The sequence below is a fragment of the Kogia breviceps genome, chromosome 3 (genome assembly GCF_026419965.1).
Source record: "Kogia breviceps isolate mKogBre1 chromosome 3, mKogBre1 haplotype 1, whole genome shotgun sequence".
NCBI classification, from domain to species: Eukaryota; Metazoa; Chordata; class Mammalia; order Artiodactyla; family Physeteridae; genus Kogia; species Kogia breviceps.
Window position 1 is genome coordinate 77719404 of NC_081312.1, and position 18018 is coordinate 77737421.

The window sequence follows — 18018 nt, forward strand, 5'->3', positions numbered from 1 at the left end:
GATGCAGAACACCTGTTATGCACGGATTTCTGGGGCGCTCTGGACTGGGAGCCAGTGCATGATCACAATGAGTTCTGACCCTGCTCTCCCATCTATTGGTGGGCAAGTCACCCGAATACCTCGGATTCTCCACTTCCTCGTCTCTAAGCTAGGACTCACAATGCCTGTTTCATCTGCCATGCAGGGCTAGCCAGTAGATTGAGACCAGGTGTGGAAAATCTTCTTGTGTCTCCTATGGAGCTAAATAAAAGTTAAGCTCTGCCTCCTCCTACCCCCATGTCTGTTAACACAGTCACCCATCCTGTCCCATCAGCAATGCAAAGACCATCTGTAACCCCTTCCTCTTCCTCATATTTCCAATTGGTTGCCAAGATATATCAACCCTACTTTTAGAATGTGTCTGACCCCTTGAGCTCACTTCTTGCTGTATTTTTTTTTTTCTGCTGTGACAAATCAGCACACACTTGGTGGCAAAACAATACCAATTTACTATCTTACAGTTTTAGAGATGAGAAGTCTGACCCAGATATGGGTAAACCCAGACTGGGCTAAAATCATGGTGTGGCAGGGTGCATTTCTTTCTGAAGGCCCTAAGGGAGAATCCATTTCCTTGCTTTTTCTAGCTTCTAGAGGCTTCTGGCATTCCTTGGCTCATGGGCTCTTCCACCAGGAGACTTGAGCCAGGCCCTTCTCATGTCCCCAGCCCTCTAACTCTCGTCTGCCACCTTCTTTCACTTTTAAGGACCCTTGTGATTACTTTGGGTCCACTCCAGAAATCCAGGAGATCTCCCTACTTTAAGGCCAGCTGATAAGCAGCCTTAATTCCTTTTGCAATTAAATTTCCCTTTGTCATTTAACATATATATAGGTTCCTGGGATATGGACATCTGTTGGATCACTATCCTGCCTACCACACCACCCTTATTTAAGTCCTCACAACTTCTCATCTAGGGCACTGCAGTGATGTCCCAATGGGCCCCCATACCTCCAATGTATCCCCGCTGCAGTCTTTTGGATGGTTATCTTGCAAAAATAGATTGACTGGTGCTAAATACAGTGTCTGAGATATGGCAGGTGATCAACAAACATTTTAATAGCCAAAAAATGCTTGAAATTAGGGCTCACTCTGTGCCAGGCACACTTTAAAGCACTTTGCATATATTAACTAATTTAATCATCGCATCAACCAAACGAGGGAAGCATTAACGCTATGTCCATTGTAATGATGAGAAAACTGAGGCACAGAGACATGGTCACATTTCACTCTCACAGTGAGAGTGGCAGAGCAAGAATTTAAGACCAGGCAGCCTAACTCCAGAGTCCTGTGCTCGTAACTACCTCACTATTTTTAAAAAATTTTATTTATATGTATGTGTGTGGGGCTTCCCTGGTGGCGCAGTGGTTGAGAATCCGCCTGCGGATGCAGGGGACACGGGTTCGTGCCCCGGTCCGGGAGGATCCCACATGCTGTGGAGCGGCTGGGCCCGTGAACCATGGCCGCTGAGCCTGCGCGTCCGGAGCCTGTGCTCCGCAACGGGAGAGGCCACAGCAGTGAGAGGCCCACGTACCACCAAAAAACAAACAAAAAAAAAACAAAAACAAAAAAAAAAAAAAAAGAGGAAAAATTGTATTTATATGTATGTGTGTGTGTGTGTGTGTGTGTGTGTGTGTGTGTGTATGTGTATGTGTATGCCACGCTGCACAGCTTGCGGCATCTTAGTTTCCCGACCAGGGATCGAACCCAGGCCCCTGGCAGTGGAAGCGTGGAGTCCTAACCACTGGACCACCAGGGAAGTCCCTACCTCACTATTACTGAATAAAAGAATAATTTAGTCCTCAAGAACCTTTCATAGTCATTGCTATAATGTTATTATATAAATAATATGGATGGGAATTAGACTCAGGTAGACAAAGGTTTGAATTTTTATGCCACCCCTGTGTGACTCTGGAAAGTTATTTAATCTGTCTTTACTTCAGTTTCTTCAACTGTAAAAACAGGAATAATACAGTCAACTGCATATTTTCGTTGTGAGAATTAAATGAGGTAATACTTACAGAAGTGCTTAAGACAATGCTCAGGACACAGTGGGTACCATGTAGATGTCAACGCCTCCCCCCAGCAGCTGTGAGGCCACGTAGTATAAAATACACAGGAACAGTAACATGTCACACTCCAAGACTGAAAACAGTTTAACTGCTGGATTTTTCAAGACACTCTGCTCTAACAACCACCCTACCTTTCCAATCTTTCTTATTCTACTCCTCTTATAATTCAGCCAATCTCAACTCATTGCCACTCTTGGAATATGAATTTTTTTTGCCTCTGGGCTTTGTTGAAGTAGCTCCTTTCACCAAAAATACCCCTCCCTTATATATCTACCCATCTATGTTCTTTATGGACATTTTTCCAATCCCCCTCCTCTGGTCACCTACGGTCCTTTATCTGTACTTTTACTATAGCACATCTGACCTCATGTTATATCGAGGTGCCTGTCCACACATATTCACTCCTTTGTCTGTGAGGTCCTTGTTTTCTTCATCTTTGTGAGCCTCAAATGACTAACATGCATTGGAGGTCAAAAAGATTTGTGCCGATGAGCTGAATGTGGAAACAAATAAGGTGTGGTCCCAGTACTAAGTCCCAGTAAGAAAATAAACAGGTATACAGATACTCCACCTGAGGTGGAAAGTCACACATGCCCTGTTAGAAATTCCACAATGTGGCAGGGTCAGGGTGATGGAGGATGAGATTGAAAAAAAGACAACATGAAGGAGGTATCTGTGTGTGTATGTCTCAGGGAGAAGCTGTTTGGAGAGGATCTAAAGAGGCTTAGAAATACTGCCTGAGTGCCACAGATATACTTACTGCTAAGTTATCTTACTTTGTGTGTGAGTATTTGTGTTGGGGCCCAAGACTTATTTTGGTGGCGAACAGTAGACTTTTTTCCCCTCCTCAGCATGAGAAAAGGCTACAGCATTTAGGTGGGGGGAGAATTTTGGTCTAGGGCTCAGGTTATTGAGTGACTGGGTGAGAGCTGATACAGGTAGCAGCTTTCTTTGCAGAGAGATTATGAAAAAACCTGCCATGGAGAAAGCACTCAGAGAATGACAGAGGTCAGGAAGGCACCAACTTTGAGCTGTGAAGTGACAGGTGATTTTTATTTTGTTAAATTTAGAATTTTGCAGAAAGAGCTGGTTGGCCTCTTCTGGAGGGATAACTCAGGGGTTACAGATTTATATTCAAGGAAACCCTACTTAAATTGTAGTGTGCGAGAAGCACTGGCCTCCAACGAACAGGCAAAAGATTTTCTAGGGAGTGTGATGGATTGGGATATTAAAAAAGAAATGTGACTTAGTATGGTGGGCTGCTACTGTTAGAGGGTTTTTTTTTTTTTTAACCTCTTCACTATCATATAATCTTTTGATCAGATTGTAACAACTTCCATCACAATATGACTTGGAATTAGTTTGGGTAAATCCCTGTAACACTGAACCAGTTAGCAGGACTCTTATGGGTTTCAGGACACTTGCTTCCTCTTTCCTAAAAGCTGAGGTCCTCTGCAGTTTATCTGGCCAACACCAACTGCTCTTAGAGGAGAAGTTGCACCACCTGCCCTGAAAACCCTGAGTCCAGATCTTTGGCTGGGTTAACTTTTTGATGTTAAAATTTTGACTTCTGTTGGGTTCAGATTCCTACACATAACAATGAGTCACAGGAGTGAGTTACCTCACAGATGCTGTAAGCAAGATAAAAAGATGAAGGTTTTAAGAAGCCATTCTTTATGTATTGATACTATGTATAATATGTGGGTTGAGGGCTCACGGATACATATGCTGAAAAATTCTTTGGCAAATGTTGTGTCATGGGACAATGGAAACAGCGTGGAATCAGAGTCAGAAGACCTCAATCAAGTCACAGCTTTACTCATCTTGTGAACATTCTAGATCTGGAAATTCTTCTGGAACCAGGTAAGGGTGGAAAGAATTAGTGAATGAACAAGTATCCCTTAACTCTTTCAAGTCCTATGTTCATCACCTACACAATGGAGTAGTGAAAAAAAAATAACAGCAGTAAACTAATATATGTGAAGTATATGTGTAGTGAACTGTCAGTTCACTACAGCATGCAATTCTCATTATCTAAACTTTTAATATTTGATCAAATGCAAGGGTAAGAGAAATCATAAGCAATAACATGGGCACAGTTACCAATATTTTAAAGGATTAGAAACCTTTATGGCAACTGGCTATGCATTCAGAAACATCATTTCCATTCAATCAAGTGAAAAACAATTTTGTGGGGTATGGCAGTTAAACCATCCCCAAGATTTTCTCTTAAAATGTCAGCCCTGAGTGAGGAGCTTTATGTCCCTGGAACATCTGTCAGGGAACCCATATGCTGACAACCAGACATGCTGGCCACCTTCTATTTCTACTTCTGGGATTGCAGGAAAGAAGACTTATGACACAAAGCTTGAACCTCTCAGAATTCTGCTTGTGAAATGGAAGCAGCATGGGGCGCACCATGGAGTCTCATGCTGGGGGAGCCTTTCAGGTTTGCACATCCTGCCAGAACAGACAGAACATAATCTTTCTGCCTGAGGCCCTGGGTAGCAATGCAGTCCTTAGATTGCAGTCCTTAGAGCCTGGACACCATTCTTAGAGTTAGGGAGACTTCACAGAGCTGGGTGACTTAATCTAAGTGACTCCATTTACCTAACATGAAGCGGTCACCTTGGAGGAACCCCTGGTTGTGACATATTGTGTTAGAAAGAAGCAACCACTTTCAAAACTGACTCTCCACAGGGAATATGGGTCAGCTCAGCCTATTTTTAGTTCTGCTTTGGCAGTACCACAAAGGGAGTCTAAACTCACTTTTTTGGACCTTTGAATCATGCTGGCTTATCCTCACCAAAGACCCCCCCCCCGCCATGGTGACAAATAGGACCGACCAAGGGTTGCCAATACAACTACTGCCAAGTACCCCAGACACTCTTCCAGAGGCTTCTACACTTCTGCTGATAAGTGCAGAGGATTCCTTCCCTTCAGAGATAGTCTGACAAAGATGGAAGGTCAATAGAAAGGGCAATAAGATGTATGAACCCCAAAGCAGTGTTTTCAAACAAACTGATCACGTCTTGACAGTCTATTGCTCTAGTCTATAATTTTTTTTTTTTTTTTTGCGGTATGCAGCCCTCTCACTGTTGTGGCCCCTCCCGTTGAGGAGCACAGGCTCTGGATGCGCAGGCTCAGTGGCCATGGCTCACGGGCCCAGCCGCTCGGCGGCATGTGGGATCTTCCCGGACCGGGGCACGAACCCGTGTCCCCTGCATCGGCAGGTGGACTCTCAACCACTGCGCCACCAGGGAAGCCCTCTAGTCTATAATTTGAAAGCATGTTCTAAGATGGATAGGAACAGGGAATAAGATAAAAGGCAACTATATTAAACCTGGGAAATTCCTTCTCCTTTAGACAGTGAAATATTTGCAGAATTTGGTACTATGGAGCAGACTGATTATAATATGCAATCTTCCTCTTGAAATGTTAATGGTAATGGACAGTCAACTGCCTTGCAGAACAAATTATGATCTTGTTTCAACATGGGTCGAAATGGTAGGAGTCATCTGTACTATAAGGATTAGAGAAATGATTTGAACAAGGTTTGTGAATGTTGAAAAACAGAAGGTCCAATTCCTCTGGGATGTTATATTAGGAAAATCATAGCCAAAAACCAACCCCCCCCTCCAAACCCCACATCTTATTCCCTTTACTTCTGCCTTATTATTATTATGTTATTTCCTTGCTGGGGCAATTTTCAATGCTAAGGAACCACAAACAAGAGTGACAGAAACAACAGTGGTTAGAAGAGGAAGATTATGAAAACATAAAAGAAAGAACAGAAATGTGTTTACAGGCATTTAAAAGTAGACAGACAAGAGCAGACCCACCAAGCAATCCATCCCTAAAAGATGACTCAGAGTAAGTTCCTTAAGTCAGAAGAAAAGCATAGACCCAAACATATAGCAATAAGTTCTACAAACTATAACAGAACGCTTCCTTGAAGCTAGCTAAGAAGCAGCCCTTCTCTATCCCACAGTATTTGCTTAGAAAGTCCGTGATCTTAATTAAGTCTTAGAAAAGCTCCAGGTTGGGGGCTGTGTGACTGAAAGGCATTGGAACTTACTAGGGCATCTCTCCTCCTCCTCTGTCGTCTGTTTCTTCTCTGGCTTGGAAAAGCCTTTGATTTTATACACCAAGGCACGGAATTTTCCAGTCCAGGAGGTGTCCTCCTCCTCCTCTTCCTCTTCCTCCAGGGGAACCCCTAGGCAAGTCACATAACAGAGTGGTAACCTCAAACAGTACGTGAAGCCACTAGATGATGGAAAGAACATAGAAACACTGCTTTCCACCCTTTGGAACTTTCTAAGGATACTATAGACAGCCTCCCATAAGTATTTATCTACATCATGTCTTTTGGCAAGTGTTTTAAAAAGATGATTTCTTGTATACAAGAACATTAAGTCATTTCAATCCCAAGACTTAACTTTTTCTAACCCATACCCAAAATGGGCTCTAGAGTGTCCAAAAAGAAAGAGTAAACCATGAGTTACTTCAAGTGAAAAAGTCATCTCTTATCCACATAGTACTCAATCCACCCATGTACGAGCAGCACAATTGCTGAGAGCCACTTTAAAACGAGCAGATATGTATCTAAGCAGGGAGAGCTGGTTTAGAAGCCTTAAGGGCAGACAGGGCCATACTTATATCATTGCAGAAACGAAAAAGCAAAGGGGATCAGAATCTTGGCTCAGCTGGGAGCAGTGTCCCAACTATCTAACTTGAGGTAAACTGGGTGAGTTTTATATAAAGATCAGTTCTTTTCTTTCCTTCTTTAGAGACCCAGTTCTCTCTCAGATCTCAGCAAAATTTCTTCTAGCTAGTAGTTTCAGTTATGTATTATGCCAGGATGATGTCCTGCGTCTTCTCTGACCCAAATAGTTTTGGAGAGAATCATTTCTTGGACAATTAGTATTGTAATTTAAAATAGAAAACTAACTTCGCAACCCCCGCCCTGAGCTTCTAATGAAGGAATCATGAACAGACTTGTCTTTCATAAAGCTTTTATCTCGGAAGCTCACCGCAGTGAATGAGAAGGTCCTCGTGGAAGTCATACAGCTCCTCCCGGATCTCTTCTGGGCACGGGCAGTTCTCCCCCAGTTGAAAGTTAAGAAGCATATTGATCTTTGAGGGACAAAGAAGAATGGCTAGTTGGTTCTCAATGTCTGTCCAAAGAACTCAGATCCAACCTTAGTCAGACACCTAATATTTCTTTGCAAATTTTATTTAACTCGATTATTATTATTATTTTTTTTGGTAAAGATGGCCAACATTTAAAAGTAGCTTTCTATAACTGAATCACTTTGCTGCACATCTGAAACACTGTAAATCAACTATACTTCAATAAAAAATAAAACATAAAAATTTTTTTAAAGGGTACAAACTTCCAGTTATAAGATGAATAAGTCCTGGGGATGTAATGTATAGCATAGTGACAGTAGTTAACAATACTGTACTTGAAAATTGCTAAGAGAGTAGATCTTAAAAGTTCTCATCATAAGTAAAAGAAATTCATAACTATATGAGGTGATAGATGTTAACTAGGCTTACTGTGGTGATCATTTCACAATATATACATATATCAAATGATTATGTTGTATACCTTAAACTATACAGTGTTAGAAGTTAACCAGATCTCAATAACTGGGGAAAAAATCCCACTACAAATAAAAAAAGAAAAAAAAATTCCAGCAATATTGCTTTGTGTCACCAAGATACTGTCTCTGCTCTCCTTCTTTAGAATAATTATTTTGGTGACTATGGCTCTAATTCCTGTCTTTAAGAAAGAATGCATGATTCTGAGAAAAAAATCATGCATCCAGGGCATTTAAAATGATCTTTGGAGAGATGAGTCATGAGAATACAAAGATATAAAAAATACACTAATGAAATAAAGCCATAAACTATGAGATGCTAAAAAAAAAATAAAAGTAGCTTATACTTTTTTCTGATTATAAAGGTAATTTATTAATTACACAAAACTTGGAGATTACCTAAAGAAGAAAATTTACTATGATCTCCCCACTCAAAGGCAGCCACTGTTAATATTTTGGTTAATATATTATGTATGCAGATTGAGATCACACTCTAAATAAACTTTTTTGAAACTCAAATTTTCCACTTAATTTATCTCAAGCATTTTAAAATTTTCTTAACCTGATCTTTAACAGTTGCATTACATTTCATCATAAGAATGAACAGCAGTTTATATAAAATACATGTAACATTAATGATCTGCTATGAAATATTTAAGTTGTTTTCATTTTTCTTATCCTTGTAAAATAAAGTTGGTTTGAATTTCTCTGATAATTTTCTTAGGATAAACTCAGAGAAGCGAAATGCCTGGACCAAAAGGTTTGAACTTTTTTTTTTTTCCTCTTAATGGAAGCATCAAGCCATTGATGTTTATTCAGGTGAGCATTACCTATGATTATGTGAACATGCCACATTCATCACATTCCTTTTGGGCTTCCGGTTCATTGATCTTACCCACTTCCTTAAATTACTACTTGGCTAATAAGGAAAGGGCAAGAAAGAGTCCAAAAGACAGTAATAACATTAGCAGCAGTGAGGCTTCCCAGTAAGAACCCTGCCACGGTCATACTCTTAACGTCTTCTCCGCGTGAGCTTGGGTTTATTTCATACTCCAGCAGCAAGGTGTGTGATGCAGGGTGTGCGGGCAGCGGAGGAGGGGCCCTGGCGTCCCCTCACTCGGAGCCAGAGTGACACACAGGAAGGAGAGACAGCAGGCAGAGGCCTGGGCCGTAGTGTATGTACGTGGGGGTCACACTCACTGGGACGTCATCAGCTCCATGCTTTTCTCCTTTGCCTCTCCCCATCCCTCAAGACTGGGTTAGGTGCCCCACTGCACACTCCTGGAGCGCCCTGTGCCTCTCCTGTTACTGCACTTCCCGCACTTCTCTGCGATTAGTGTCTCACTTATCCACAGTCTCCTTTGAGGCTTTAGTTGGATTGTCCCTGAGTGTGTGAGGTAGGGATTGAAGAGTTTGTTCTTACGTACACTGCAATCATTAGGCCCTGGAAACTTGGAGTTGGGCTTGAATCCTAAAACATGCTCCTATTTGTACCTACTCTACCACTCTATTTAAATGCTTTAAGCTAGACAGGCTGTTTTGTTTACTAAGAAATGTATTAATCATTTATAAAAGCCATTTAAAAAGCCATACATTTAAGAAGAAAGCAAAGAACAACACTTTGAAAACGCCATTTTTAAAAAACCATCAGTGAATATGCACTTTAAAAATCTACAGAGAACTTTTTTCGTTTTGTGTTTGTTCCAGAGCATTCAAGCTGACAGTACAAAATAGGAGCTCATCAAACAGCACATGAAGATAGACCAGGAGCATTCATGCATCCAGAAAAACAGAATAGCTTCTAAATCTCCATATATTCCCCAGTTAAGGGAAACCAGTAGAATGTACATTTCTAGTGTACATTTTAGTGGCATTTGGGGATTTAGCACTTATAGTTCTATCACCTGGGGACGACTCCTAGGGTTCACAACATGTTTTTGAAACCTAAGTGCTATGAGGCTGGAGTGTGGACAAGTCACTGAGCTGATGAAGAACAGACCACTGTCAACACAGCCCTGCTGTTTTCAACTTTCTTTCACATGTTGGAGACCATATTACAATTGCACCTACAAATCTGAAAATTCAGAGGACTAGATGATGTACTACCCATGAATGTCAAAGGCAACTGGAAATCACCTAGTTCCATACACAGACAGGTTTGTTTCCAGGAAAAAGAGACCAAAGCACAGAAGCAGAGGACAAGAAAACATTTTAGATGATATTATATTCTCACGATAATATCCTCTCTATGTGAGGTCGGCTTGTTAGACCTTGACCTTACATCAAGCATATGCTAAAGGGACCTTACATACACTTTGAAAAGGGAAGACACGAATCAAACAAAACTAACTAGCTTGAAAGCAATAAGGGAGAACTGAACTTAAAAACTTCCACACTGGTTTCAACAATAATTTGTTTCCAGAACAAGGAAAAGTTCCTAACTATATTTGCACCCCTTCTTTATCAACTCCATACTACCACATCCTTTTCCAAAACTGTCAGTCACACACACACACATTCGCGTCTTGTGTTTGGATCTGGCCTTCAGGCGATTTTAGCCAGCCACTTCTCCAAGTCCTGGATGTCAGCAGAGCCAGCGTCCCCTCTTCCGCCCTTGGCACTGCACTCCAGGAAGTCCACTTTGAGGGGCAACTGTGAGAATTCAAATTCTTTGCCTTTCTTTCCCAGCTGAGCACTGGCAGTGCTAGAACTGTCCAGTATGCTGGGGGTAGCAGAATGGGTGACTCGTAAAGTACTGATTTCTTCTTCAAGCTGCTGCTGAATTAACTTTGCTGATTTTGCCATTGTAATGTCTTGCTTATCGCACACAATTAAGAATGATGGTGTGTGGGCTTCCCTGGTGGCGCAGTGGTTGAGAGTCCGCCTGCCGATGCAGGGGACGCGGGTTCATGCCCCGGTCCGGGAGGATCCCATATGCCGCGGAGCGGCTGGGCCCGTGAGCCATGGCCGCTGAGCCTGCGCGTCCGGAGCCTGTGCTCCGCAACGGGAGAGACCACAACAGGGAGAAGCCCGCGTACCACAAAACAAACAAACAAACAAAAGAATGATGGTGTGTTCTTCAGACCAATACTGTCAAGGAGGACTTGATACAGAAACTCTGCCACATCTTTCACCTCTCGCTGGAAGGCTGCACTATCCACAACAAACACAATAGCCCTGGCTGAAGTCTTAAACCGCTCTAAGAACTGAAGTCTCAAGCTCTCATAGCCAGGGAGGTCAGTCAAGGTCAGGCTAGTGCCCCTGTTATTGTTGACTCTGTAGACAGCAGAGCTGTCAATGATGGAATCTCTGTAAAGGCCTGTTAACAATCTGACAAAAAGCAATGTTTTCCCGGAGTCACAAAGGCCAACAAGAAGAACAACTCTTTGACTGCTCCTACTCCGGATGAACTTCCAGAACACCAGCGTCAGCAGCACGGCGACAAGCGCCACCACGACTGACAGCAGCGTCGGGTCCCTCTGCCGTAGTTCCTGCCGCAAGGAGTCCAGGTAGAGCTGGAAGGCGCCCCCGACACTGCCGCCATTCCCCATCCACCGGGAGTCCGCGGAAGCCATGGCTGAGATCTTGCTACCCGGCACCGCAAAAGCCAGGTTTGAACATTTTAATGGCTTTTTTTTCCCCTTATGATTTTTTTTTTTTACATCTTTATTGGAGTGTAATTACAATGTTGTGTTACTTTCTGCTCAATAACAAACTAAATCAGGTATATGTATACATATATCCCCATATCCCCTCACTCTTGAGTCTCCTCCCTCCAACTCTCCCTATTCCACCCCTCTAGGGGGTCACAAACCACCGAGCTGATCTCCCGGTGCTATGCGGCTGCTTCCCACTAGCTATCTATTTTACATATGGTAGTGTATATATATATGTCCATGCCACTCTCTCACTTCGTCCCAGCTTACCCTTCCCCCTCCCTGTGTCCTCAAGTCCGTTCTCTACGTCTGCATCTTTATTCCTGTCCTGCCCCTACGTTCATCAGAACCATTTTTCTTTTTTACATTCCATACATATGTGTTAGCATAAGGTATTTGTTTTTCTCTTTCTGACTTACTTCACTCTGTATGACAGACTCTAGGTCCATCTACCTCACTACAAATAACTCAATTTCGTTTCTTTTTATAGCTGAGTAATATTCCATTGTATATATGTGCCACATCTTCTTTACCCATTCATCTGTCGATGGACACTTAGGTTGCTTCCATGTCTTGGCTATTGTAAATAGTGCTGCAATGAACACTGTGGTACATGTCTCTTTTAGAATTATGGTTTTCTCATGATATATGCCCAGGAGTGAGATTGCTAGGTCATATTGTAGTTCTATTTTTAGTTTTTTAAGGAACCTCCGTACTGTTCTCCATAGTGGCTGTATCAATTTACATTCCCACCAGCAGTGCAAGAGTGTTCCCTTTTCTCCACACCCTCTCCAGCATTTATCGTTTGTAGATTTTTTGATGATGGCCATTCTGGCTGGTGGGAGGTGATATCTCACTGTAGTTTTGATTTGCATTTCTCTAATGATTAGAGACGTTGAGCATCCTTTCATGTGTTTGTTGGCCATCTGTATATCTTCTTTGGAGAAATGTCTGTTTAGGTCTTCCACCTATTTTTGGACTGGGTTGTTTTTTTGATATTGATCTGCATGAGCTGCTTGTATAGTTTGGAGATCAATCCTTTGTCAGTTGCTTCTTTTGCAAATACTTTCTCCCATTCTGAGGGTTGTCTTTTTGTCTTGCTTATGGTTTCCTTCACTGTGCAAAAGCTTTTAAGTTTCATTTGGTCCCATTCATTTATTTTTGATTTTATTTCCATTACTCTAGGAGGTGGGTCAAAAAGGATCTTGCTGTGATTTATGTCAAAGAGTGTTCTGCCTATGTTTTCATCTAAGAGTTTGATAGTGTCTGGCCTTACATTTAGGTCTTTAATCCATCTGGAGCTTATTTATGTGTATGGTGTTAGGAATTGTTCTAATTTCATTCTTTTACATGTAGCTGTCCAGTTTTCCAAGCACCACTGATTAAAGAGGCTGTCTTTTCTCCATTGTATATTCTTGCCTCCTTTGTCAAATATAATGTGACCATATGTGTGTGGTTTTGTCTCTGGGCTTTCCATATTGTTCCATTGATCTATATTTCTATTTCTGTGCCAGTACCATACTGTCTTGATTACTTTAACTTTGTAGTATAGTCTGAAGTCAGGGAGCCTGATTCCTCCAGCTCCGTTTTTCTTTCTCAGGATTGCTTTGGCTATTTGGGCTCTTTTGTGTTTCTATACAAATTGTAATATTTTTTGTTCCAGTTCTGTGAAAAATGCCATAGGTAGTTTGATAGGGATTGCACTGAATCTGTAGATTGCTTTGGGTACTACAGTGATTTTCCCAATGTTGATTCTTCCAATCCAAGATCATGGTATATGTCTCCATCTGTTTGTATCATCTTTGATTTGTTTCATCAGTGTCTTATAGTTTTCTGAATACAGGTCTTTTGTCTCCTCAGGTAGGTTTATTTGTAGGTATTTTATTCTTTTTGTTGCAATGGTAAATGGGAGTGTTTCCTTAATTTCTTTCATTGCTAGTGTATAGGAATGCAAGAGATTTCTGTGCATTAATTTTGTACCCTGCTACTTTACCAAATTCATTGATTAGCTCTAGTAGTTTTCTGGTAGCATTTTTAGGATTCGTTATGTATAGTATCATGTCATCTGCAAACGGTGACAGTTTTACTTCTTTTCCAATTTGGATTCCTTTCATTTCTTTTTCTTCTCTGACTGCCGTGGCTAAAACTTTCAAAACTATGTTGAATAACAGTGGTGAGAGTGGGCACCCTTGTCTTGTTCCTGATCTTAGGGGAAATGCTTTCAGTTTGTCACTATTGAGAATGTTGTTGGCTGTGTTTGTTATATATAGCTTTTATTATGTTGAGGTAGGTTCCCTCTATGCCCACTTTCTGGAGGGTTTTTATCATAAATCCATTTTGAATTTTGTCAAAAGCTTTTTCTGCATCTACTGAGAATATCATATGGTTTTTATCCTTCAATTTGTTAATATGGTGTATCACATTGATTGATTTGCATATACTGAAGAATCCTTGCATTCCTGGGGTAAACCCCATTTGATCATGGTGTATGATCCTTTTAATGTGCTGTTGGATTCTGTTTGCTAGTATTTTGTTGAGGATTTTTTGCATCTATGTTCATCAGTGTATTGGCCTGTAGTTTTCTTTTTTTGTGACATCTTTGTTTAGTTTTGGTATCAGGGTGATGGTGACCTCGTAGAATGAGTTTGGGAGTGTTCTTCCCTCTGCTATATTTTGGAAGAGTTTGAGATGGATAGGTGTTAGCTCTTCTCTAAATGTTTGATAGAATTCACTTGGGAAGCCTCCTGGACCTCAGCTTTTGTTAGTTGGAAGATTTTTAATCACAGTTTCAATTTCAGTGCTTGTGATTGGTCTGTTCATATTTTCTATTTCTTCCTGGTTCCATCTTGGAATATTGTACTTTTTGAAGAATTTGTCTATTTCTTCCCAGTTGTCCATTTTATTGGCATACAGTTGCTTGTAGTAATGTCTCATGATCCTTTGTATTTCTGCAGTGTCACTTGTTACTTCTCCTTTTTCATTTCTAATTCTGTTGATTTGAGTCTTCCCCCTTTTTTTCTTGATGAGTCTGGCTAATAGTTTATCAATTTTGCTTATCTTCTCAAAGAACCAGCTTTTAGTTTTGTTGATATTTGCTATTGTTTCCTTCATTTCTTTTTCATTTTTTTTTTTTTTTTCTTTGGCGGTATGCGGGCCTCTCACTGTTGTGGCCTCTCCCGTTGCGGAGCACAGGCTCCGGACGCGCAGGCCTGGCGGCCATGGCTCACGGACTTAGTTGCTCCGCGGCATGTGGGATCTTCCCGGACCAGGGCACGAACCCGTGTCCCCTGCATCGGCAGGCGGATTCTCAACCACTGCGCCACCAGGGAAGCCCTTTTTCATTTATTTTTGATCTGATCTTTATGATTTCTTTCCTTTGGCTATCTTTGGGGTTTTTGTTGTTGTTGTTGTTCTTCTTCTTCTTCTTTCTCTAATTGCTTTAGGTGTAAGTTTAGGTTGCTTATTTGAGATTTTTCTTCTTTCTTGAGGTAGGATCGTATTGCTATAAACTTCCCTCTTAGAACTGCTTTTGCTGCACCCCATAGGTTTTGGATCATTGTGTTTTCATTGTCATTGTTGCTGGGTGTTTTTTTATTTCTTCAGTGATCTCTTGGTTATTTAGTAGCATATTATTTAGCCTCCATGTGTTTGTATTTTTTACAGTTTTTTTTTTCCTGTAATTGACATCTAATCTCATAGCGTTGTGGTCAGATAAGATACTTGATATGATGTCAATTTCTTAAATTTACCTAGGCTTGATCTGTGACCCAATATATGATCTATCCTGGAGAATGTTCCATGTGCACTTGAGAAGAAAGTGTGTTCTGTCACTTTCGGGTAGAATGTTCTATAAATATCAATTAAATCTATCTGGTCTGTTGTATCATTTAAAACTTGCGTTTCTTTATTTATTTCCTGTTTGGATGATCTGTCCAGTGGTGTAAGTGAGGTGTTAAAGTTCCCTTGTATTATTGTATTACTGTTGATCTCCCTTTTCATGGTTGTTAGCATTTGCCTTACATATTGAGGTGCTCCTATGTTGGGTGCATAAGCATTTATAATTGTTATATCTTCTTCTTGGATTGATCCCTTGATCATTATGTACGGTCCTTCCTTATCTCTTGTAACAGTCTTTATTTTCAAGTCTATTTTATCTGATACGAGTATTGCTATTCCAGCTTTTTGTTTTCCACTTGCATGGAATATCATTTTCCATCCCTTCACTTTCAGGCTGTATGTGTCCCTAGGTCTGAAGTGGGTCTCTTGTAGACAGCATATATACGGGTCTTATTTTTGCATCCATTCAGCCAGTCTGTGTCTTTTGGCTGGAGTATTTAATCCATTCACATTTAAGGTAATTATCAATATGTATGTTCCTATTACCATTTTCATAATTGTTTTGTATTTGTTTTTGTAGGTCTTTTCCTTCTCTTGTGTTTCCTGCCTAGAGAAGTTCCTTTAGCATTTGTTTTAAAGCTGGTTTGGTGGTCCGGAATTCTCTTAAATTTTGCTTGTCTGTAAAGGTTTTAATTTCTCCATTAAATCTGAATGAGATCCTTGCTGGTTAGAGTAATCTTGGTTGTAGGTTTTTTTCCTTTCATCACTTTAAATATGTCCTACCACTCCCTACTGGCTTGCAGAGTTTCTGCTGAAAGGTCAGCTGTTAACCTTATGGGGATTCTCATGTCTGTTATTTGTTGCTTTCCCTGGCTGCTTTTAGTATTTTTTCTTTGTTTCTTTCTTCTTTTTTTTTTTGGTGTGTGTGTGTGTGTGTGTGTGTGTGTGTGGTACACAGGCCTCTCACTGTCGTGGCTTCTCCCGTTGCAGAGCACAGGCTCCAGACACACAGGCCCAGCGGCCATGGCTCACGGGCCCAGCTGCTCTGCGGCACGTGGGATCCTCCCAGACTGGGGCACAAACCTGTGTCCCCTGCATCAGCAGGCGGACTCCCAACCACTGCGCCACCAGGGAAGCCCTGTATTTAGTTTTTGATAGTTTGATTAATATGTGTCCTGGCATGTTTCTCCTTGGATTTATACTGTTTGGGACTCTCTGCGCTTCCTGGACTTGATTGACTATTTCCTTTCCCACGCTAGGATCTCTTCAAATATTTTCTCAGACCCTTTGTTTTTCTCTTCTTCTTCTGGGACCCCTAGAATTTGAATGTTGGTACATTTAATGTTATTCCAGACGTCTCTGAGACTGTCCTCAATTCTTTTCATTCTTTTTTTTTTTTTTGTGGTACCTGGGCCTCTCACTGTTGTGGCCCCTCCTGCCGTGGAGCACAGGCTCCGGATGCGCAGGCTCAGCAGCCATGGCTCACAGGCCTAGCTGCTCAGCGGCATGTGGGATCTTCCCAGACTGGGGCACGAACCTGTGTCCCCTGCATCAGCAGGTGGACTCTCAACCACTGCACCACCAGGGAAGCCCCATTCTTTTTTCTTTATTCTGCTCTGCAGCAGTTATTTCCATTATTCTATCTTCCAGGTCACTTATCTGTTCTTCTGCCTCAGTTATTCTGCTATTGATTCCTTCTAGAGTATTTTTAATTTCATTTATTGTGTTATTCATCGTTTGTTTGCTCTTTAGTTCTTCTAGGTCCTTGTTAAACGTTTCTTGTATTTTCTTCATTCTACTTCTGAGATTTTGTATCATCTTTACTATCATTACTCTGAATTCTTTTTCAGGTAGACTGCCTATTTCCTCTTCATTTGTTTGGTCTGGTGGGGAAAAACCTTCCTCCTTCACCTGCTGCACATTCCTCTGTTTTCTCATTTTGTTTAACCTACTGTGTTTGGGTTCTCCTTTTCCCAGCCTGCAGTTTCATAGCTCCTCTTATTTCTGGTGTCTGCCCCAATTGGTGAGGTTGGTTTAGTGGTTTGTGTAGGCTTCCTGGCAGGTGGGGACTGGTGCCTGTGTTCTGGTGGGTGGGGCTGGATCTTGTCCCTCTGGTAGGCAGGGTCACGTCTGGTGGTGTGTTTTGGGGTGTCTTTGATCTTAGTATAACTTTAGGCAGCCTCTCTGCTCATGGGTGGGGTTGTGTTCCTGTCTTGCTAGTTGTTCGGCATGGAGCATTCAGCACTGAAGCTTGCTGCCCATTGGGTGGAGCTCGGTCTTAGCGTTGAGACGGAGATCTTTGGGAGAGCTCTCGCTGATTAATATTACATGGGGCCAGGAGGTCTCTGGTTGTCCAACATCCTGGACTCAGCTCTCCTACCTCGGCAGCTCAGGCCTGACACCCAGCTGGAGCACCAAGACCCTCCCAGCTGCATGGTCACTTCTTACGTCAAAGTCTCTGTGGGACCGTTGCAAAGTCCACAGGCCTCTGCATGACCCATGCACCTCTCACTACCAGCACAGTCACGTTGGCATGCACCACCCAGTAATTCCAACTGGAATTGCCATTTTAATGGCTTTTGATACTAATTGCCAGACTGCCCTCCAGAAAGCTCACGACAAAATACCAAATTTATACAAGAGTGTGTATTACTTTGCCATCTCCATTATGGTAGTGAGAGTTAACATATTTTCAAATAGTTTCCAATTTAATGGGTGAAAAATGTCATATCTCTGTTGCTTTAATTTACTTTTCATTTTTTAAAAACAGCCCTAATCTTTTTTTTAAAAATTAATTTATTTTATTTATTTTA

General features: G+C 41.5%; 2 protein-coding genes across 11 annotated transcripts in view; both read right to left on the minus strand.

Moving 5' to 3' along the window:
- Window positions 1-18018, minus strand: part of RYR3 (ryanodine receptor 3) — a 550085-nt gene that overhangs the window by 155469 nt on the left and 376598 nt on the right. For all 10 annotated transcript variants that reach the window (XM_067028902.1, XM_067028901.1, XM_059058605.2 and 7 more), the window contains 2 exons: window positions 7140-7242; window positions 6185-6322 (listed from right to left, as the gene is read on the minus strand). In XM_067028902.1, the coding sequence (XP_066885003.1) occupies window positions 6185-6322; window positions 7140-7242 (241 nt within the window). The remainder of the gene's footprint in view (window positions 1-6184; window positions 6323-7139; window positions 7243-18018) is intronic.
- On the minus strand, window positions 10257-11288 carry LOC131753393 (signal recognition particle receptor subunit beta). The gene is made up of 2 exons (XM_059058628.2): window positions 10771-11288; window positions 10257-10564 (listed from the first exon to the last, which is right to left on the minus strand). The coding sequence occupies exons 1-2, from the start codon at window positions 11285-11287 to the stop codon at window positions 10257-10259; spliced, it is 825 nt and encodes a 274-aa protein (XP_058914611.1). The 5' UTR covers window position 11288.